This window comes from Nipponia nippon, unplaced genomic scaffold (assembly GCF_047370975.1).
Source record: "Nipponia nippon isolate SJK-2023a ecotype South Korea unplaced genomic scaffold, ASM4737097v1 scaffold_2, whole genome shotgun sequence".
In the NCBI taxonomy this organism is placed as follows: domain Eukaryota; kingdom Metazoa; phylum Chordata; class Aves; order Pelecaniformes; family Threskiornithidae; genus Nipponia; species Nipponia nippon.
In genome coordinates, this window is record NW_028262336.1 from 131,184,279 (window position 1) to 131,208,083 (window position 23,805).

At 51.1% G+C, this 23,805-nt stretch overlaps 1 protein-coding gene and 3 pseudogenes across 1 annotated transcript; all 4 read right to left on the minus strand.

Annotated features, from left to right (window-relative positions):
* Positions 1–378: 378 nt before the first annotated feature.
* Positions 379–1,338, minus strand: LOC104014858 (olfactory receptor 52B2). The gene has a single exon (XM_009467533.1). It carries the CDS (start codon positions 1,336–1,338, stop codon positions 379–381), a length of 960 nt encoding a protein of 319 aa, XP_009465808.1.
* A 5,822-nt stretch (positions 1,339–7,160) lies between these two features.
* LOC104014857 (ubiquilin-1 pseudogene) lies at positions 7,161–8,939 on the minus strand (annotated as a pseudogene).
* Positions 8,940–16,480: 7,541 nt separating this feature from the next.
* LOC104014856 (olfactory receptor 52B2-like) lies at positions 16,481–22,302 on the minus strand (annotated as a pseudogene).
* Positions 22,303–22,380: 78 nt separating this feature from the next.
* Positions 22,381–23,545, minus strand: LOC104014854 (olfactory receptor 52B2-like; annotated as a pseudogene).
* Between the last annotated feature and the right edge of the window lie 260 nt (positions 23,546–23,805).

Here is a 23,805-nt window from a genome sequence, read left to right on the forward strand (position 1 = left end):
TGGGTTGGAAGGGACCTTTAAAGGTCATCTAGTCCAACCCCCCTGCATCTTCAACTAGATCAGGTTGCTCAGAGCCCCGTCCAACCTGCCCTTGAGTGTTTCCAAAACACTAGGGTATATATTTGGGTTTCCAAATACCTGGGGTAGATTCTCATTTCTTTGGTCACTTTCCTTCCACCGCCAAATGGAGATCCTGACTTTTGTCTTTGTCTTACATTTTCTACAAACTGTTGGGGAAAGGGATGCGGGGATGTCGGGTGATCTGTGATAGCAGAAGACTTAGGCACATTGCCTGAAACAGTGCAAAGAGAGCATTTAGGGTGGGAAGCTTGAAGTCCCATCAAGGTGTTCATCACTTTCTGATTGCGACATCTCACTTTATTCTTGCAGCAAATGACTCTTGGGGCAGATGAACACTTTCACAACCTTCTCTTTTATCTGTTGTGTCCGTACACCATACACAACGGGGTTCAGCAGCGGGGGGAAGAGCACGTACATGTTGGCCAGCAGAATGTGGATGTGCTGGGGGACTTGCCGACCAAAGCGGTGCATTAAAACAGTGAAAAAAGCAGGAATATAGAAAAGCAATATAACACAGAGATGAGAGCCACAGGTGCTGAAAGCCTTGTGACGGGCAGTCCTGGAAGGGAGTCTGAATAATGCCAGAAGAATTAAGACATAGGAGACAGCAATGAGTACAACATCTACCACTATTGTTGCAAAAGGCACTGCGAGGCCATACAAGATATTGATGGAGATGTCGGCACAGGCCAGCCGGGCGATGCCCATGTGCTCGCAGTAGGTGTGCGGGATGACGTGGTGCCCACAGAACAGCAGCCTTTTCAAAAGAAATATACATGGGAAAATGATGCAGAAACTTCTCAGCAAAGCCACCAGCCCAGTTTTGACAACGACTGACCGGGTCAGCACTGTCACGTACCGCAGCGGGTAACAGATGGCAACAAACCGATCAAACGCCATGGCCAGCAAGATCATCGACTCTGCCGAGAAGCTGAAATGCAGGAAGAACATCTGGGTCAGGCAGGCACCGAAGGAAATCTCCCCGGCGCTGAACCAGAACACAGCCAGCATCTTGGGCAGAGTCGTGGTCGACAGCATCAGGTCAGCAATGGCCAGCATGGACAGGAAGAGGTACATAGGCTGGTGGAGGCTACGTTCTGTCCTTATGACAAACAACACGACACCATTTCCTAGCAAGGCAGCCAGATACATAGAGCAGAATGGGATAGAGATCCAGATGTGCGCCTTCTCCATGCCTGGGATGCCAGACAGGATGAAAGTTGCTGGCGTCAAGCTGGTAAGGTTGAATGGCGGCATGTTTCACCTGAAAGCAAAGGCAGAAGACACTGCAGAAAATTATTTTAGATGCTTAAGCTCTTCCATCACTATCAAATGCCTTGTATCACCTTCTCTGATCTACTAATAGCCACAGCCAGAGGTATGAACCCAAATTATGAAGAGCCGTGGTCTGCAATGTATTGCAGCATGTACTTATACTCCTATTATGTGTGAAAGGCAATGTCCAAATTTTCTCCTCACTTGATTTGAACACGATGTAAGTGTATTTTTCTTCCACGTACTTCCACTTAGACCAGAGTGAATGGAGACAGAATCAACTCTTATTGCACAAATGCCTTAAACTGATGTTCTTGTAAGTCCAGAGTAGAAGGAAGAAGTCGGGAATGAGAGAGGAAAGGTCAAGCGTTTGCAGGGATGCATAAGATGTTCTCAGACATCAGAACTGCAGAGGGGATAATTGGGAGTTTTAAGGTACCTGGACACGCTAGGTTAGAGAACAAAATGAGCTCTAGGTTTGAAGCTGGCTGCCCATGTTCCTTCCTTATCTCCAAACTTCTCTCTCCCTTTCCTTTTGGTTCTGGGACCCAGTTCAGCTTGCTCTGCACCTCTTTTTCAGTGCAAATCTAGCAGAAATAAAAGTTTACCAGGCACTTGGAAAGACCTTTGTGTCAGAGGAAAGCCTGTGTGAGATGGAGCTCCCCCACCAGCCAAAGAAAGGGATGCACTGCTGCCCTGGAGAGGCCTAAAGAGCACGGGAGGCCGGATCAGGCCCAGACTCCCACAAGTTAAAATGGGATGTGACTTTTTTCCAGCAGCTTCTGCAATAACAGTCAGCTCTTAAATATCAAAACTCAAAATAGGAATTACCCATAACGCAGCTGAGATGAGAAAGTGATGCAAGTACCTAAAAACAAAACTGTGAGCTTGCTGCATACCAAAATATTGACTCCATCTATAAGAAAGCAATTGTATTTTAAACAACAGATTTGCTTCCCTATTCACACTTAGGGAGAGAGAGAGACACATTTCACGTCTAAAACATCCTGAACAAATAAAGTCCAAGGATCTTGCTCCATAGAAACAAAACATGACAGTGGACTGTCTTTAAAAATAAAATTAGTCAAAATAATAACTATCTAATTCTGTAAATGATTTAAAACAATTCAGTATAAATATTGCGTGAAATAAAAACATATGTGATGTATTAACAGGCAAAATATTATTAATGCTGATAGGTATATATTCTGTGCTGCCATACCAGAAGCTAGCATCTCCTGCAAAATACAAAGGTCAAACTGCAAATAAACAAGGATCCACTGCACCTGCAGGTGGGAATCTCAGTGCAACCAGGAGCTCTGCACCAGAGGAGACTCTCAGCATTAGACCCCTTCCTTCATAATCTAGTCACCACTGTAAAACTGTATTAATACAGATACAGCTCTAAGGATGCATTTCCTACAGCTACCCTGAGCAGTCCCTTGGATTCTTCTTTCCTAAAGTCTTTTAATCCTAATTTAAACTAAAAGTTATAACCTAGAAAAAAATCACATCTCTATAGAGCTGCCTAAGGATTACAAAAAGGTCTGCAGAAGTCTGTCGGCATCACTGCAGAGGGCTTTAGCTGCAAGCACCTCTGGTTTGCCCTGCGCGTCCCCAGCACCCAGCGCAAGGGCTCTGGCCGAGGATGCGGCTTCCCTGTGCTGGGAGGGAGAGGGGCTGGAGCCCCCCTTGCTGCCATCCACGGGGGCAGCCTCCCCCACAGATAATCGGCCTTCAGGAGAGAGGTTAGGGAAAGGAAAATGGGGTGGGAGAGAAAGGTTTCGTTGGTGATTCATTGTCTCCTAACAAGAGAATGAAAATAATAGAAGTATTTCTCTTGCGTGGCCTGAGCACGTCGGCAGCTCTCCCGCGGCAGCAAGATGTGGGATGCTGCAGCTGACCCAGGCGAGCTGCGGGCACTGGCCGGGGCAGTCCATGCTGGCATTGCCTTCACGTACATCATCCTGTGTGTGGTTTGCTCCTGCCTGCTCGTGCTGCCCTGTCATCTTTAACTCAGCAACCCCAGCTCTCAAAAACACATAATCTCAGCTAGAGAGTGGCTGATCTCACAGGTAGGCGAGGGAAGGCTCTTCACATATTTATTGTTAATCAGGAATTTGGCATCTCTGCACCAGACTCTCAACATCCTAGCGATCCTTCTGGCCCCAAATCCATAATGCAAACAGCTCACCAGATCCCTGACCTTAAGAGGAACGCAGGTCCCCGGCTGCGCTCCGGGCAGGGGCTGCGGTGCCGGAGCCGGGGCGGTGGGGGCACTTTTACCTCTCTGCAGGATCCCAGGGGACGGAGGAAGCACTGTGCCCTGCTCAGCAGCTCTGTAAGTGCCCTCCAGCCGAGGAGACGTGCCCTGGGATGTCGTCCCCCCACTCTGCCAGCCCCACCGTTGCACCACACACATTATAAGCGTGTTTCTCTGCAGGCACATTTGCAGGTCCCTAATGCACGGCTCTGTGTCTTCCCTGCCTCCCTTCCCACCAAGCACACAATTATACCCGCGTTGCTTTGCATTTCGTGTCTTCGGGGCCCTGGTTGGACTGACGTGATGTAGCTGCCGGTTGTGGCAAGACACAGTCAAGCTTTGGAAAAACAGACATGATGAATCCTAAAAAAGCGGTCTGACTTATCAGAAGTGCCGAGCATCCAGACGTACAAACGCGATGCAATTACTTTTGCAAATATCTTAGCACATATGTATAAATAGCAATCCATGTTTTGAATAGATTATTGAGCTTGATACATAACACTCTTGGTGATTAATGCAATAAAAGGAATTTGGAAGAGTTTCCCCATAGGAATGAGAGAGGCAATCTGTGGGCTGTGCTCCTCTAGGGGATGGGAGGAAGAGTTTGGGGCTTCGGAGCCCTCCTTGGATGAATGACTGGACACTGCCCCCAGTTCCCAGGTCAGTCGGTGACCACCGCTCCCTTCAGCCCCTCAGGAATCTCACCATACAAAGGGTTAGAAACACATTAGTCTGCAGGAACTATTTTCTGCAGGCTGAATCATTGCAATACAAATTAGCCTCCAAGCAGAGGCAGCTGTGGATGTCACGGGCTCAGCAGCACACCCACACCTGAAGAAACACAGCAAGATTTTGACCATAAAAAAAATAATTCCACAAGGGCACTTGTGGAGCACAGCATTCAACACACATAAAGCCCCCATGGCAGAAGTCCCACCGTGCTAAGCCTTGTTTAGGATTGCAGGCCTTGCAGGTATTTGGGATTGCTACACAAAATAAGGCGTGATGCCTGGCTGTGTCAGTACAGGCGGCCGAGAGAGCTGCAGGATGGCTGGATCGATGCTGCAGTGGCATCGCTGCTTCAGGGACCTAGACAAGCACAGTTAGTGCTATCAAGGATGATGCTGGGCAGATGATATTCATTGTCCTGGCCAGGCTGGAGACCATCCACCACTGCTGCCTGTGCCAGGGAAGGAGCCAGTGCCCGGGAACACGGGTGGGCACTTAAGCTCAGCCATCTGTACAAATACGTGGTACAGCATTTCCCAGGGAGGCTGCAGCCAGCAGCCAGCAGACTCTCAAGTGATCCCCGGGCGCAGGAGCTGGCAGTGCCCAGGGCTGGAGCAGCCCCCTGATTCGGAGGGTGCTGAGCATCCCGTACACAGGCTATTCCGTGCCTGCCAGTCTCCCAGTGGTGCTCCCATATCTTCAGGTGCCCGGCCACCTTTAAAAAAGCCCAGCTCCCAGGGATGAGAACCAGCTTGCTAACAAGATAGCTAGCTGAAGTTTATCAGCCCGGCTGCCTCCATGGACAAGAAGAGAGAAGGGCATGAAAGCAGGAGCAGAGCTCATGCTGTCCTGCAAGCATAAATGGTCCTTACACTCCCCACTGCACAGACTGCAAGGGACCACAGTCCTCCAGCAACTGCCAAGTCACACCAAAAACCCCATACAGAAGCTGAGCAAAGTCAGGAGGTCGTTTTTGCGGGAAAAAAATATCTACATTCAGTGATTTCTTTACATGTCATGAGTTCCTCCCAGGTTTACCAGAATATTTATAAGAAAAAAAAGTAAAAACATGTTTAAAGTGGCAAATTATTTTAACACTTTTTTGTAACTGAAACCTTAAAACTGCTTGAATTTGAAACACAAGCATTTTAAAGAAATCCTTAGTTCCACCAATCTTTTGTGTGTAAATGCTCCCTTGATTTTTAGCGCATTTTCTGAGATGCCCTATTCTATTCCTCCTCATCTCCAGCCACTGATCTAGAGGGACACAGGTGTCTTGTAGGTCCTGTGTCACATCCACCAGCCCCATGTGGATGTCTCAGATGCCCAAGGGCATCTCCAGTGGTGCTGGGCTCCTCTGCATGAGAACGGAGCCATGCCAAGAGCTCCGCTGGCTGCAGCAGGAGGCTGGATGCACAACTCGCATCTAGATCCTTACATTTTGGTGTCTACCACCTCCACCTATCTCACTCCAGCATCAGCCTTGGACAAACAGCCCAACACAGGTCACATAGGCTCTGCACACATGTTCAGCCTCTCATGACTTCAGGGGCAGCCGTTGTCATCTGAGTGTTCAGGCATGGCCCCAAGCCAGGGCATTTCACAGCAGCACTACCCTGAAGCATCAGTGGTGGTTTTAACCACTGGGGAAGTTTGCAAAGTCTCGACTTGGTGCAGCTAACACACTCCTCAGGCCACGGCTGATGCACGGAGACCCCAACGAACCTGTGATCACCACCCCCGGGACAAACTACATCCCTGTGGCCGAGGGACTGAAGCTTTTCTCCATCAGTAAACAGAGGACATGACCAAGATCAGCTTGTCGATTGCTGCCAGCGGCTGATGCTGTCATAGGGAATTAACTTTATCCCAGCAGGTCAGAAGAAGCACGGCTGCTGGCACATGCATAGTCACACACGGGGTCTGCCACGAGAGAGGGGCATTTTCCAGCCACGGTCTGTTATGGCTGCATATGGCACAACCCCATTCGCAGCCTCAGACTCACACACAGCAAAGCAAAGGGGACAAGACTTGCAAAGACACTCAGCTCTGGTCCTGAAGAAGGGTCTGGAGAAGGTGCCTTAGCCCCTGGTCCCACGTGTGACATTCAACAAAGCACAAAGGGTTTAGGATTTGCTAATGGGAGAAGCTCTGAACTGGCGCATGAAACTAAAAACGTCTGTGCAACAATTGTAAACATATTCGGGATGAAAATCTGACTTACAGTTATCACTGATGATTACCGTAACCCTCACGGACTTCACGCCCGTAGGAGAAGCAGTGGCAAAAATGACAGATTGACTTTCAAAACAGTGTTTGCTCAGCTGCAGAAAGGCTGATGCCCGCAGTGACAGGAATTAGATGGCTCAGATACTCCCTGCCTCTCTTCTGTAGGGCCAGATTTCAAAAAAAAGCAGCTGTGCCACTGTTTGTTTTGGAGTCCAAATGGGAGTCAAGCTCATTTATCACCTGGTCTTCAGCATCCCTTGATCTCAGTTCCTAACCTGTAAAAAAGCATATTTTCCCTCTCTGGTGTCTTTTCTTGCCATGTTTTTTCTCTGCATGCACACCTGGATCACAGACTCTGTCTGTTAAGGGGCAGCACCACATTCAGGTAGGGCCTGCCCTCCAGTTCCACAGCAAGAAGGGTCCTCATGTCTATTGCTTTTGAACGCAAGAAATCCAAGAGGAAATTAATTCTCATAGATGGAAGAATGCTACAGCACACAACTTCTTAATATGCACCCTGCCGCTTTTAGTGTGTGATCAACAAATGAGGTACTATAACTGGCTCATTTGGACAAACCAGTTACGGTACCTTGTTTGATGATGGTGTTTTTGCCAGTATCTCCACTGCTGCACTGATGTCTCCTTCTGCATCAATCAGTGCCTGCAAGTTTTCACTTTGGTCCTGGAAGCCCATGGCACTGAGCTGCTCCATTTGTCTCTCAAATCTGGTCTGTGGTGCCTCCTCATCCATCTCCGTCTGACATTCTGCTTCATCCTCATCTGACAACAAAATTTCATCATCCTCAAACTTACTGCTTTGTTCCGAGTCATCCATGCTTTCCAGATCCAGCTCCACATGCGAGTCCTCCAGACTAAGTATAAAATCTGGTACTTCTATTGAGAGGGTCTGTAATCCCAGCTGGATCTGTAGCAATGCCTGCAGTGCTCTGGGGTTTCTCAGCAAGAACGAAATCTCAGCATTCTCCATCTCCAGTGGCAGCTGCTGTGCCCATTGATCTTGAGGTGGAGAATTTCCATCGCTTGATATGTGAGTGCTGTTCAGCAGCATTTGTGCTGGGCTGTTGGGGGTTGTTAACGCAATCTGCAGGTTGTGCATGAGCTCTGGGTTTCCTGTTAGCTGCTGAACCATGCTCTGAACCTCCCCTGAGTTGGGTACCACTGGACCTGCTGCAGGACCCAAACTCAGTGAGGCAAAACTGCCGCCTCCGCTGCTGCTGGGAAATTGGCCATCATAGTCACCTGCATTGTCACTGACTCCGTTGGACTGCAGAGCCCAAGGGTTGGGTAGTGGACTCCGGTTTTCGGTATGGGCTGGTAGCCTGGCTCCACTCAGGGGTGGGCTACTGTCCAAGGAAGCAAAGGGGTTGTTGCCCAGCTGTGCCTGCACAGCATCCAGGATAGGCTCCTCAATCTCCCTGTACAGCTGCTCCAGAGCTCTGTACCCACCGGGGATGCTTTCGAGGTTGTTCATGGCCACGTCATGGTTCCTTATCATCTCCTGCATTATGGCAGGACTGCTGGAGGCCTCTAATATTTCTCTGATAGCGTGTGGGTCGGTGAGAATCTGACCGATCTCAGGATTTTCTTCAGCCAGCTGCTGTATCTGAGGGTTGGACATGATGAGATCCCTGACAAGATCGGCATTGTCAAGGATGTTCTGCACAAAGGTACTCTGCATCATCTCGCTTATCAAGCTGTGCACAGACACATTTTGCTCTTGAATGCTACTCACCAAGTCCAACATGTCTGTTGAGTCCAGGCCTAGGAGATGTACGCCTGTGACCCCAAGGAGGAACCCTAGCAAAAATGCATTGTTGTTGACGGTGTTCAGATCCAGGCCTGAACTGAGGATCCTAGACAAGAGTTCCTCCATGGTCTGGGCCACTATTTCCTGGCTGGAGGTCAACAGCTCAGACAAGTTACGATGGATCAAGCACGGGTTTTGCAGATCAGCTATGCTTCCCAAGTAGAATAAGTTGGAATTACTGTGGCTGGGAGGTTGCATCAGGGTGGTTTCTCTTCCTTGATCTGCCAGGCCGTCCTGCGGTCTCTTTTGGGACTTGATGACCACGTGGATGTTGACCCCAGTGTGAACTCCATGCTGGCTCAAAGTATCTTGATCCTTGAGGACTTTCCCAGCAAATATCAGGACCAGCAGATCAGGGAGTGTTTTGAAACGCTTGGCAACTTCTTCCTTAAACTCCCGGATGGTGCTGCTCTGAGCAACCTCAAACTGCTCCTTCTGCTTGAGGGTCTTCACAGTCACTTTGATGATATTTGAGGAATCCATGGTGACAACAGGTTGACTAGTCTCCGCTGCCCCTTTGCTTTCAGACATGGTGGTTCTGAGACCAGGACTGCGCTTTGGTCTGTTGAAAAGCAGAGGTGCTGGCAGAAGTTGGGAATCAACAGGGGGCTGAAACAGGGAGGTTTTGGCTGTTGCCCCTGCTATGGTGACAGCTGTCAGGAGGGATAAGTGACACAGGGACAAGGGCCGCCTCTCCCTGCAGCGCAGACCAAATGAACATACCAGCCAGATGTTGCACAGCTGCTTTGCTCCCTCACCACCTGAGCAGCCCCCCCATGATCCTTGTCCCGCTGTGGCCTCCTGCCCACATAGAACTGTCATGCAGCCGTCCCTGTGCTATGACATCACCGCTGATGTCAGAGTGAGCAGCAATGGCCTGGAGGGGGGGCACCTCCCTTGGAGCTGAGCTTGGGCTTCCTCGCCTCCATGGTCCCCAGCCAACCCAGTCCCTGGGGCACGGGAAAGGCCACGACATGGGAAAGTCAGCGCTCAGGCGACTCCAGGACCATTGCCATTTGAGATGACCACTACACCCAGCTGCTTGCAGGCTGGCATTGTCAACCCCATTGCAAACTCCCAGGCACCCACCCTGTCCACTCTGGACCTTGCTCCCCTGTTTCAGTGAACACCCGCCTCCTGCCAGGTTTGCTTCGGGGATGCAAAGCACCCTGAAGCTTCGCATCCCATGCCCATCAGCCTTTGGGGCCTTTTGTGGTTTTGCTGCCAGCCCTGCGCACCCACACCTAGGGTCAGCCCTCTCCTCTTGCAGGCTCCTAGCAGTGCAGTCTCCATCCCTGCTGCCTTCCTGACACCCCTGATCTCAGCTGTCTGAGAAGGAAATATCCCCCTTCTTCAGCCCAGGAGCACCCTCACCCTTTCGACTGGGAAACACCAGCACCACAGAGCTGTCTTAGTTTTATCCCCAAGATTTCCCCGATGGGGAAAAACCCAGGTAAGGGTTACGCAGGCTGTGCAATTTCAATACACTTTGCACCATCCTTGTGAATGCTGTTAAAACATTTAATTCCATGGTCACAAAGTAAACACACTCTAGCACCATTAGCAGAACAAATCTCTCCTTCATCCAGCTGAGAAAGCTGATGTTTGTTTCAAAACAAAGCCAAAAGGAGTTAAGTTTGTCTTAGCATCCCATGTTTTATTTCTTGTTTGTGTGATGCTTGGAAAAAGTTTTCACAGTCCCCACGTTGGTGCTCAATTTCTTCACCTGCAAAATTCAAAGACTAACTTTCATGGAGCCAATATAAAAATCCAGGTGCATACCAGAACAACTTCATTTGTTTAACCTTTTTTCATAGCTTTCAGGTTATTTGATGTTGATATTAATTTTCTAAATTACAAAAGTTCTCTTTTAATCAAAAATCTTCTGATACATTTGCAGAGTGCTTATTTCCTATCCGCTAATCATGCCACATGGTAACTCCCCAAAGGATGTGGTATGGTTTCTGTTTGCAGACAGCATGCCAAGAAAAGAGCACTTCCAAATCCCCAGCACTCTTGTTTGCATTAACAAAGAGCTCCTCTGCAATTATTTGTTTCGGCAGAATGCACTGGCACACACACCCCTGCCGGTGCACCAACGCCAGATTGCTCCCTGCCCCCATGATTCGTCCCGCCGTCACTGCCACCAACAACCCCTCTCCCTGCGGGGTGCAGCGGCGGTCGCACAGGGCACCCGTCCCTCTGCTGCTGACCCCAGAGCCCTCGCATCATCACTGCCTGCAGCTCTGGCTCCAGTTCACTGAGAAGCAATGCAAAAACAGTCCTAAATACAGTGATGGTGGGTTGGATCACTTTTTCTCTCTGTTGGTCGAGTCTCAGAGTATGGGCACGAGAAACAGGAATGGTCCTCCTGCTCCAGTGTGGACATCAGTGGGATCTGAGGAAAACTGACACCTTGGAGTCAACACTGCTGTGAGATTTAACAGGCATACTGCATTAAACAGAGATCCTTTATCGTGTGTGCTGCACCCAAATGTAAAGGCATGGGGGACCCACAGAGGGGACCCAGCTCTGAGCAGCACTTGCTATTCAGGGCTGTGCGGCGCTCGCCACCCATCAGGAGCACAGGGTGGCAAGGCTCTCCCAGGCATGGACACTCATCCTGCCTTACCGGCACACATATACTCCTGTTTGCAACACGGCTCCATGTTAAAAAGAGCTTGCCCAGCTCACCCCTGATGCACTACCCAGAGCAACCTAGTTACCTAACAGTTGGGAAATTTCTTCTGATTTGCAGCCCAGATTTATTTCTGATGCCTGTAATAATGTGTGCCTAGGTAGTGTCTCTCCTCTAACGAGTCAGGAGATAAATAAATCTGGGATGAAAATCAGAAGCATCGTAGAATCATAGAATCACAGAATCGTTAAGGTTGGAAAAGACCCTTAAGATCATCGAGTCCAACGTTAACCCAACACTGCCAAGGCCACCACTAAACCATGTCCCCAAGCACCACATCTCCCCGGCTTTTAAATCCCCCCAGGGACGGGGACTCAGCCCCTGCCCTGGGCAGCCTGGGCCAGGGCCTGACAGCCCTTTGGGGAAGAAGTTTTTCCCAATACCCAACCCAAACCTGCCCTGGCGCAGCTTGAGGCCGTTCCCTCTCGTCCCATCGCTTGTTCCTGGGGAGAAGAGACTGACCCCCCCGGCTCCAGCCTCCTTTCAGGCAGTTGCAGAGAGCGATGAGGGCTCCCCTCAGCCTCCTCTTCTCCAGGCTGAGCCCCCCCAGCTCCCCCAGCCGCTCCTCCCCAGCCTTGGGCTCCAGCCCCTGCCCCAGCCTCGCTGCCCTGCTCTGGCCACGCTCCAGCCCCTCCATGGCCGCCTTGGGGTGAGGGGCCCAGCGCTGAGCACAGCATTCGAGGGGCGGCCTCACCAGTGCCCAGCACAGGGGGACCATCCCTGCCCTGCTCCTGCTGGCCACACTGGTCCTGATACAAGCCAGGATGCCACTGGCCCTCTTGGCCACCTGGGCACACTGCTGGCTCATGTTCAGCGGCTGTCGACCAGCACCCCCAGGCCCTTTCCCGCCGGGCAGCTCCCAGCCGCTCCTCCCCACGCCTGCAGCGGTGCCTGGGGTTGCTGTGCCCCCAGTGCAGGACCCGGCCCTGAGCCTTGCTGACCCTCACCCAGTGCCTGGGCCCATCGACCCAGCCTGGCCAGGGCCCTCTGCAGAGCCTCCCTGCCCCCCAGCAGATCAACGCTCCCGCCCGACTGGGTGTCCTCTGCAAACTGGCTGAGGGTGCCCTCGATCCCCTCGTCCAGGTTGTTGATAAAGACATTGAACAGAGCTGGACCCAGTACTGAGCCCTGGGGACACCACTGGTGACCGGCCGCCAACTGGATTTGACTCCATTCACCACCACTCTTCGGGCTCAAGCATCCAGCCAGTTTTTTACCCAGCAAAGAGTATACTCGTCCAAGCCATTAGCAGCCAGCTTCTCCAGGAGAATGCTGTGGGAAACAGTGTCAAAGGCCTTACTAAAGTCCAGGTAGACACCATCCACAGCCTTCCCCTCACCCACTAAGCGGTCACCTTGTCATAGAAGGAGACCAGGTTGGTCAAGCAGGACCTCCCTTTCATGAACCCATGCTGGCTGAGCCTGATCCCCCGGTTGTCCCACACATGCCACGTAATGGCACTCAAGATGATCTGCTCCATGATGGAACTTCCCAACCACTCTAACACTTCCTTCTCCATTAAGGAGGGTCATTAACCTGACTAGCTCCAGTTCTTCCTGGAATTTGGTTTCTGGAGCTTGTGATGATTGGAGACTGTCCCAGGAACTACATGCAGCATCTTCAGACGCTGTTGTTCCTTCTCAGACATTGTTCATACTGTGGCGGCAATTTGACAGACCCAGAGCTGGTGCCTGCAACATTTGCAGAGTTTCTGGTATCGCCCAGAGCCTGCAAACAGACCATGAACCATGGCATTGACTGGTGCTTCCACTGCAAGGAGCCGCAAAACCTCCTCAATCTGTGACCAAGCCTGCAAGGCCTTTGGGTTAGAGACCACCACCACCATTTCTTCCAGCAAACCTGGAACTCAGAAATTTGGCATCCTCTGTGTGATTTCTTGCTGCCGCATGGCCTCGGTGGAGAGCACAGCCGGTGCTGCCTGCTGGGACCTCTGCAGCAGCAACAGCATCACCCGCTTTGTGGGGATGTGCACAACTTCACCATCAGCTGGAGGGATGCAGCGTCCTGATGGAGCAGGCTGTGGACACCTCCCGCCTCAGCCCTCCCAGCTCCCACCCCCGAGTCCTGGCTCAGTAACGGGGAGCTCTGTCCCAGCAGGCGAGTGATGCTGCTGGTACCACCACAGTCAGAGTCAGCAGAGCTGCCGTTGGTACAAACACTGGTGGCACTCAGGGAAGGAGAATAAGATGCTGATGGTACCTAGTATCGCTACAGGAGAGCTGGCCTCTCCTGCCCACCCTCTTCAAGGAGCAATTTCTCACTGAGGAAGCAAATGAGTTGTTTCCAGCTGGCTCATGTGCTGCACCAGGCGATGCTTCCTGGCACCCGGTGTGCACACACATCAACGGATTGTCACCTCCTGGGATATTTTCAGGATTGCTCAGTGCTCGAAGTTGACACTGATATCTGCTGGAAGGACAATACAGCAGGGCTCAAGCAACCTAGGAGATTTGTAGATACATTGACAACAACTTCCTGGCACAGGTGATGAAGGAGCCAACAAGTCAAGGGGCTCTGCTGGACCCGACAATTTGAAACAAAAGACGAACGGGTCAGGGATGTGAATGTGGGAGGCAGCCTTGGCCACAGTGACCATGAGATGGTGGAGGTCAGGATCCTGGGAGGAGGGAGCAGGGCCTGGTCTCCTCCAGTGGCATCGCCACGAGTGATGGGAAGGGGAACACAGATGGGGCAGGGTGACAGGGAAAAGGTAGGACAGCACTGTGGCTGCCAACAAGTCTCATCACCAAGCAGTAGAGAAGATGATGTATCTGGCCTCAAAGTGCCAGCAGCTTCTATCCTTTCTTAGAAGAGCCCTTCCAAAGAGAATGGGCAGGGGCATCTCAGAAATACCACAAATTATCACACTGCAAGGATGTACGTATGTAGAGCTGGAGGCCAAAACAGGCACGCGAACTGCTTCTTGGTCCTCCACCGCCCTGCAAGCCAAAGATCTCACTGAGAAAACAACTTTGTACCCAATAACTTCCACTCTCCACATGGGTATAGTCACTGCTGGAAAACCTACTGTTGCTCTCATGAGCTTCTCACAGCAGTTAATTATTCTCATTATTCAAAATAAGGCTTTTATTTCCAATCAGAATATGTCTGGCTTCATTTTCCATGCATTCAAATTCATCCTTCTCAAGGGCATTACAATGATCCTTAGCATCAGATGTTTTCTCCTGAGACTTCCACCCTGCAATGAAGATTCCTCTTACAGCTCTTTAAAAAATAATGTTTTGCATCCTTCATAGATCAAGTATTTTCTCCAGCACTGAATAATATGTCTGTTCTGTCTCCCTCCTCTCCGGACTTTTTTGCTATCTTTTAAAACACTGACCCCAAACCAGAGGGTAGGATTGCAGCACCGCTTTCACCATGAGCAAGCCCACGCCCTCGCTGCACTGCATGACTGACGTTAACCTGCTCCTCCCTAGCAATTCAAAGGCTAAAACAGACTGTGGATTAGTACGAGCCCCAGATAGGTCAGCCAGGCCAAAAGCCACCGGCTTATCCTCCACTGAGCCCAGCAATGGGTATTTTTTAGAGATCTTTACTCTAAAATGTCTCCGGTCAGATGTGCTTTATTCCCTGAGCTCGTGCTGCACAAGGCAGAGCATCCCCTTGGGTAGACCCCAGCCCTCAGGAGGCTGCACTAAAGCACCCCTGTCTGACAGCCACGAATTGCCGGAGCAGACCCCCGGATCCCGCCCTCTCTCGGCACTTACCTGCTGCTCCGGGAGAGTTTGCTGCTGCCCCTTCTGCCTTCAGCTAGGGCAGGCAGTTTCAACACGCTGTGCCACTGTTCACCGGCGAGATTGTTCTCCTGTATTCATTAGCCAGCAGGTTCACTCCTGCAGGTTTTTAGACGAAATGTCTCCTTCCACATTAACTCGCATTAAGCACAGCACACACCGTAACTAACCTGTGGACACACATGTAGGAAGCCACCGCACAAATGCAAACATCAAAACTTGTTTGCAAACTATCAAAACTTTGATGTTTGCAAACCACTTCGGCTTGCAGTGCTGTGCCACACTGCAGCTCTGGAGCAGACTGGATTTAGGCCATCGGCAAAAGCCGAATGCATCTGCCCCTGCCTCTCCCTGCCAGCCCCGGAGCCCTCACCTGCTCGGAGGGGAAACCTTCGGGAGGGGGACCCCATGCCCATGCACTGCAAATAGTGACTGCACCACAAGGCTGCATTTTGTCCCTCTTCTGAGCATCAGCACAGACGTCTGGGTGGGAAGATGCTGTAACAGCCCACAGAAGGCAGAGTTTTCCTCACCCGCTTTATACGTCGTGTAAGAAAAACCTGTCTGGCCTCTGGGGCTGGTCGGCACAGCTGAGGGGGGCACCCACTGGTCCCCCGAGGAGGGCACGTCTGAGAGGTGCCGTCCAGGTCAGCTGCGAGAAGAGCAAAGCATCTCCACAGGGCAGGTCAAGGCCCCACACACGGAGCGGATGGTGCCAAGGTGGAAATCACCGACCACGGGCTTTTTCTGTGTGGGTGGCTCTTCCGAGCTGGCCGCTGGGCATCTGCAGCCCACCAGGCGCGGGCAAGGCACGCACAGCTACGGCAGCACACGCGCGATGAAGGAGGAGGAGACACTTGACCCAGGACTTCTGGGCTGAGTGTGGGGGGCCAAGGGTCTCTGCGTGTAGCTCGTCTGTGCTTGTCCTTCCAGATGAAAGCTGTTCCTGCTGTCTGTGAGGGAAGCCTACCCTGCCTAGAGAGGAATTAAAAATATCCCTGCCTGCAACCCCTCCTGCCAGCCTACCTGCTGGAGAGCTGAAGCTTTCAAGGTTTTAAGCAGGAGGTGCTTGGTCCCAAGTGGCAAACCCGAGTGCTGTGCTTGCAGGCTGATGCCGCTCACAGATGAAGCTCCCCATGGTGCAGGTCTTGCTGCTGCAGTGTAGATGCTGTTGCCTGCTGCTCTTCCCTGCACCTCTGCATGACTAACCCTGCACAGCTCTGCTGCAGACCCGGAGGCCTGCACAAGCTAGGGCAGAGTATCGGGGTCTCATACAAGCTCTGAGGAAGCGGAGCAAGGGAGCAGTTGACCAGCAAGCCAGTGGCAGGCTGACAGCCCCCAGTCCAGCCCAGTGCACAGACTCTGGCCTTTGGCCATGGCCGTTGGGTGTCCAGCTCACACGACCAACTGGACACTGGGCAATGACTCCTGCTTGTGGTCCTTCCCGCTGCAGTGTCTCACCTCAGTCCAGCCCCCAAGGCAAGCAGAAGCTGTCACATCTAGAATAAGGTGTCTCAATGTATTCAAAGGGAAAACTTTGGTATCAAAGTCTCGAGAAGCGTTTTCCTGCCTGCTGGGCTCAGCAGGGCGCCTGCTCAGCCACGGCTGCAGCACTGGTAAAGCACCTGGACTGCACTCCTCTGAATTTGCTTGTTTGTCACTCCATAAATGATGGGGTTTAACATGGGGGAAAAAAAGCACACAGAGATTGGCCACGATGATAAGAGCAGATCTGGGAATACAGTACCCAAAAGGGTGTACAAAAGGGAGGAAAAAGCTAGCGTGAAGCACAGTAATATGACCCAGAGAGCCGCAGGTGCTCAGAGCCTTGAGCCAGGTGTCTTTGGATGGGAGCTGGAAGACAGTCTGGAGGATCAGTGGGTAAGACGCAGCAATGAGCGGGGCACCCTGCTCCTGCTCATGACCAGCAATCATGACACCACAACAGACGTTCCTGGTGGTGTCCGCACAGGCCAGCCTGGCTATGCCGATGTGCTTGCAGTAGGTGTGAGGGAGGAGTTTGTTTCAGCAGAAGGTCAAGCGCTTCACAAGAACAGCAACGGGGAAAACGATGGATAAGCTTCTTGCTAGAGCAGCCAACCCTATTGTCCCTGTCATCCTCTCTATCAGGAGGGTCACATATTTGAGGGGCTTGCAGGTGGCAATGTACTGATCAAATGCCATAGCCAGTAGGAGTGCCAGTTCAGCACAGGAGACAACAAGGATGAAGAATACCTTGGTAATGCAGGCTTCCAAAGAAATCTCCCCAGCCCTAAACCAGAAGATGGCCAGTGTCTTGGGCACGGTGGTAGTGGATAGCAGCAAGTCAGCAACTGCCAGCAAAGGCAGGAAGAGGTACCTGGGCTCATGGAGGCTTTTCTGTGTGTCGTTGATGAAGCACAGTGTGAAATTCCCAAAGACAACAACCATGTACATGAGTGTAAAGGGCGTGGAGATCCAGAGGTGAGAGTCCCCTGTGCCAGAGATGCCCATCAGGACACAGGTGATGGGAGCAAAGGCAGTGCAATTGCCAGCTAATATGACAGCCTATTCCTTGCACTTTCTACAAGGCTTCCAGTGACTAAAAAGAAAGGACAAAACAAACTTTAATGTTACAGGTCTTGAGTACATGTGCTCACAAGCTCACTGACACTGCCAGAAGATCTAATCCGTAACAACCACTCACAGAGTCACAGAACTGTGGAGCAATCCAGGCTGGACAGGACCTTGGGAGGTCTCTGGTCCAACCTCCTGCACAAAGCAGGGTCAGCTAAGGGCTTTATCCAGTTGAGTCTCAAAAACCTGCAAGGATGGAGACTGCACAAGCTCTCTGGGCAACCTGTTCCATTTCATGCACTGGGGCTGTAAATCTGTCACCCCTATGCAACCACAGACCAGCCTTCCCTGCAAACAGACAGGAGGTGGTCAGGGTGGTACCAGAGCATCCTCCTCTCCGCCTGAACCCGGAGAGGCCGTTTCCCTGTTCTCCTGTACCCATCTGATCCTGGCATAACCCAGCTCTCGCCTAACAGGCGCTGGGTGAGTGCAAAGGTCTGGCTGAGCACCAGCACCTGCTCCAGGGAGCTGAGTCGCTCTGCAGGGAGGAAAGCCAGGACAGGCTCAAATGCTGTTTAATCAGGCAGCAGCTTTCTGACACAAAGCCAGGCAGCACGTGGCTGAGCCTTTGGCAGTGACACAGGCTTCCTGCCTCCCACATCAGGCATAATTTTAATTTCAACCCTTCTGCAGATATAGCACCTTTGTAAAACCCCAGGAACTTGCTCACTCAGCACAAGCAACTCACCAGTTTCCTGCCCCAGCCACGAACAAGGGTTTTCTGTCCGCAGCCCTCAGGCAGGGACACGCAGGTGCTGGGGAATCTGCTCTTGCAGCAAGGAATGGGGGTATTTATAGAGCCTCTCTGTGAGCCCCCGGGGACCCACACCCAGGAGACAGCTCACTTGGCTTCCATCCATCCCCACCCTATCTCAAAATGTAAGTCTTGATGTGAAGAAACAGAAAATTAACACTTTTTTCCCATTTCAGCTGATTATTTTCACCCTCTTACATTGTTCAGTGAGAGCTGTGATACTGGCAGATGTTTTAGACTCCGCTATTGCACTTACGTAGAGCAAATTCTCCAGGTGGTGCTCATGATCCAAAGATGTCCATGACTCAAAACACAGGCTTTTGCTCTTCTTGACTCATCAGATAAGGAGAAGCATATTTTATGAGAGAAATGCTAAAATAGGTAAAGGAAATTCACCCTTTCATATCCCATCACTGGGGGAAGACTGTGCTTCTTAGTTTCAAGCTAGCACCCCCCCATCTCACCCGAAGTCACGAGATGGCCTCCCATCTGCTCAGCAGACACTCAGAGCAGCTTGTCTTGACCTCCAGCAGTTCCTAGGACCAAAGGCTTATTTTTCATGGCCTTTAACACCACAAAGGACTGCTGCGATCACCCAGCTTCACCCCTCTCATAACACCATAAAGCATCTGTAAGATGCTTTGCTTTCATTTTCATTGAAAGGGGACTGTGAACCAACTCAGCCATTATTGGGGCTGAGCAAAGTTGGATCAAAGTGCTGGTTTCTCCTGATTTTCTCCCCCTCATTATTGCAGCGGTGGGAGAGGTGTTTCACGGGGACTGGGCAGCACTGGCGCGTGGTGGGGGAAGGAGCAGGACTTCTCCTGGAAGCCAGCACGACTCCAGCCTCCCCTGGTCCCTGCCCATCCCACCGAGAGCAGTGCAGCATGCACTGAAGGACCTTCCCAGCTCGCCGTACATTTTCAAAAATGTGGACCTGATGAAGTATTTGAGAACAAGCTGAGGGAATCATGGACCTGCATTACCCAGCATTGCCCCTGCACAGCTACGGGAACACACTGGGACCCTCACACTGGCCCATTGGCCAAGCATCACCCAAAGTGCCCCCACCAAAATGCTCCTTCCCTCGGATGCCTGAGCTCCTCCGGAGCCACCTCCGCTGGGACTGTAGCCCCCTTCTCGGGTACAGCCTGTACCCCTCCTCCGTAGGAGTATGACTTTGCATTCACCTCTATTAAATTAGCTGTCTTTGCATCATCTAAAAACCTTATTAGCAATGATTTCATACTTGCTTCTACACAACCGATAACAATCATATATAACATCAGACCCAGCATCCAATCAATCCCTGCTGAACGTCCCCAGAAATACATGGAAAACTAGCTCTCAGTGGGGAGCTATCACTGAAACGAGACTTTGTAGTTAGCCAAACTCCATTAACATCTGCTTTAGTTATTATTTATTTATTTGTTTGTTATAATGAGGTATATATCACAATGCTGTGAAAATAAAAAAATACTCACCGTTGTATGCAGCCTTCAGGTAACTTTATTACCCAAATGTGGAAGTCATCAGAAAATGAAATGACATGATTCTACGGAAGGTAAACACCAAAAATAAGTACTGATTGCCATTAATTACATTCTTGCCCTTTTTACACTTTATTGATCAAGTCTCATATTCACTTTTCCATTATTTTAGTTGGAGCTAATGTCAAACTAAGCAGTATCAAATTTCTCCAATAATCCCATTTCTCCTGTTTAATATTAGCACATGTCAGAAAGGGTTTCTTTTTTTCTTTTTTCTTTTTTTTTTTCCACTAGTTTTGCTAAGCCTGGGGATACTTGAGGAAGACTTGTGGGCATGATGGCTCCTCCATCAGCTCTTCTGGACCCCTCAGACACACATTATCCAGATTTGCTGATTTCCACTTGCCTGAGTCCAGTTCCCAAAGGCTATGGATGGGATGAATCTGCCGTTAAAAATGTGAATGGAAATATTCACAGGAAAAATCTGAATTGCAATCTGCACCACAATATAAAGAAGTTGCAGGTGCACTGGAGACTTTGCGGTTGCTGGAGGCGTCTGTAAAATTCAGCAGAATTTAGTCAGCAGGGATGCACCAGACATACTGCCTCAGGTGAGTGTGTTGAGGCAGACGAGAAGTCCTGAGGACAGGGACAGTCTCCATCCCCACACTGCAGGCACGGTCAGGCTCTGGAGAGACACCTCTGCCCTCCCCTCTCTTCACAGACCTAAAAGAGGTCCCTTTTCCTTGAAAACAGGGCCGAGAGGAGGCATCCCCTACTAAAACTGCCCATTCGGTGGGGTGTGACATCGGGAATGGGGGAACGCAGACCCATGGTCCATCTGCGTGGGCCAGCAGCTCAGTCCCAAAACCTCCCAAAGCCTCCAAGACTATCCCACGCTGTGAATCACCCCAGCATTATAACCCTGCTCTGACCACCAGGTACCACCGGGCTGGCTGGTTGCTTTGTTACACCCGAGGTCCAAATCCAGCAGGCCAGCAGCAGACACATCCAGGTGGACATACCTCCTACCTTCCAGGGGGCATGTTAGGGACTTCTCTGAGCCAGAGCTGGCAGCCAAGTCTAGAGCTAGCCCGTTCTGGGTGCAGAAAGGGATAGAGAAGAGGCATAGAAATTCAAATCAAGAGGCAGAGAGAGAAAAAGGATGGTTCTTGTATTCGCTAGCACCACTACACAGGCTTCAAAACTGCTATCTCGGCTTTCACCAACATACACGTTATGTCCCTGTCCATGACTGTATTTCTCTAGTAACACATGCCATCTTCCTCATCTTTAGGCAACGGGCTGGTCACACCTCCCTTTTTCAGTAGATATGGCCCTACTACAGAAAATATGCTAACAACTGGCTTACCGGTGCTACTAGTGAGAGCACAAATATTTGCAAAACATACTCAACAGAGGATTACTGATAATAGGTAAAGTCACATTTTTATTGCCACAGCTGATGTTATATCAAGATTTGCTCCCAGTTTTGCTTCCATTTTCCTTCCTAGTTGGCTGCCCCAAGACAGACCTCTGGAAACGGTAGGAGAGGAGGTTAGGGGAGCTGGAGGCCCCTTAGACTTGGTTCAATTACATCCAGTGTGGGATCAGGACCTCTTCTCTGTGCAAACTTGTTGTACTTCAGTTGCGTCCAACATTAGCTAGCAGGGGTTTCTTCATGTCTGGAAGCCAGGCTGGCTCTGTGCATCCCCTGGGAGTCCAGAGACAGAGGTGCTAAGACAGGACCTGGATGTCTCCTGTTACCCCGACTTCCCCTTCACCCCAAAGTGCCCAGCTCAGCCAGAAGACATCAGATCTTCCCATCCTTGTCCACAGTACAGCTGAGTGCACGTGTGAGGAGCAACAGTGAAGCAAACACACGCTGTTGGCAGCAAAGCCTGCAACCTTACCACAGCTCATAGCCAGGGAGAAACACTGGGACCTGATCTCCGGGGGCCTGACAAGCCATCTCCCTGCTGTCAGGCTGCCCAGGGGACAGCTGGCTCTGGTGCAAAGAGCCGAGCAGGGCAGAGGAGCAGTGCTCACACCACCTCTGTGTCCTTGCAGCCTTCCGAGAGGGCACCAGGAGAGAGGAGACCCCAACGGGTGCTCCCAGACCTGAGTGCCTTCAGGGAGCATCACTGCCCCAGCCATGTCTGTTCCCATCCCACAGAGATGATACGCAGCTCGAGCAGAGATCTTTCTATACTGACATAATAGGCACATATATGTACTTCTTTCATGTTTTCTGTTTCATAAGATCCTCAATAGCACCTTAACAAGTCAGAAACTGTATTTTGCTTGCAAATGCCTTGACTGTACAAATACCCAACAGTGGTAGGTTTAGGACAATGCAGGGGAACATGGGAACAGTGGTAGTCCCCGGTGTCTGGCTCCTACTGTCCCAATGAGTTGCTTCCCATCAGTACATCTGGGAACCTGTCCAGCCTGTCTGCAACAGAGCTATGGGTTGGATGTTGATATCCATTGAACACACTTATTTTGAAGATGAACCCACCTGGTCCACGTTTGCCAGGTCCTCACTGTCTTTCATTCATTTCCCTCTTTTCAAAGCTTTGTTTCACCCCTCTTGCCAGTAGGCCAGCCTGGTTGCCTCTTCCTGCCTGCCCAGCTATGCCCTGCCGCCCAAGTCCCCCAGCCTGAGCAGGTGAGCCATGTGCTCCAGGATCTGGCTTGTTCTTACCCTGTAGACAATGGGGTTGAGCATGGGTGGCACCACAATGTAGAGATTGGCTAAGGAGATGATGACATAGAATCACAGAAGGGTTTGGGTTGGAAGGGACCTTTAAAGGTCATCCAGTCCAACCCCCCTGCAATGGGCAGGGACAACTTGAACCAGATCAGGTTGCTCACAGCCCCGTCCAGCCTGGCCTTGAATGTTTCCAAGGATGGGGCATCTCCCACCTCCCTGGGCAACCTGTTCCAGTGTTTCACCAGAACCAAGGAATTCACCGGTTTCACCAAGGAACGTGCTGGCCAAACCAGTGCACTAGCAAGGAGAAGGCAGACGGCGTGTAAAACATGGCAATGACGCAGAGGTGGGAGCCGCAGGTGTGCAGAGCTGTGGGGGAGGCACGCAGGGACGGCAGCCCCCAGAGGCACCTGAAGATCAGTGCGTAGGAGATGGTGATGGAGATGGTGTCCAAGCTGGCTGAAAGGAAGGCAGCAGCTACCCTGTACCAGATGTTGACAGAGGTGCCGGCCCAGGCCACGTAGGCCACGCTGATGTGCTCACAGTAGATGTGGGGCATGATGTTGCACCTGCAGTAGGGCAGCCACTTGAGGAGGAAGATGGCAGGGAACATGATGCAGAAACTCCTGATTAAAGCCACCACGCCAACTTTCCCCAAGACAGACCATGTCAGGATGGCCATGTATCGCATGTGGTTGCACATGGCAAGGTACCAGTCAAAGGCCATTGCCAGTAAAATGGCCAACTCCGCCACAAAAATTAAATAGATGGAGAACAACTGCACCAGGCAGCCACTGAGAGAGACTTGGGTGGACAGAGACCAGAGGACGCTGAGGGTTTTGTGCATGCTGGCAGTGGACAACAGCAGGTCACACACTGCCAGCATGCACAGGAAGATGTGCATGGGCTCATGGAGGCTGCGCTCCTTCGCGATGGTGACCAGCAGGACAGAGTTCCCGAGAAGGGCAGCAGAGTACATCATGCAGACTGGGATGGAGATTCAGGTGTGAGACTTCTCCATCCCAGGTATCTCCACCAAGATGAAGAATGTGGGGTGGGATTCCAACAGGCTGGGTGCTGACATGGCTCAATGCAACACTTCGTGTCATTTCTTGCTTGCAGGAGCTGTATAATGGTGGAAAGAAAGGCTCTAAGAACAGCTGAACTATACCCGGGATACAAAGGGGAGCTGAACTCATGATTAGCATTGCTCATGGCACAGACACTTAAACTTCTGAACTACATTTTTTCTGGAAGTGTTAAATATTGGTCAATTTGCTCCATCAGGGTTCCCCTCCACTATGCAGGTCCCTTCATCTCAGCTAGGTACTGCCATTTCTGCTG

Excerpts from the sequence above, each read along its gene's own strand:
- LOC104014858 (XM_009467533.1), bottom strand. The coding sequence starts at position 1,338 with ATGCCGCCATTCAACCTTACCAGCTTGACGCCAGCAACTTTCATCCTG.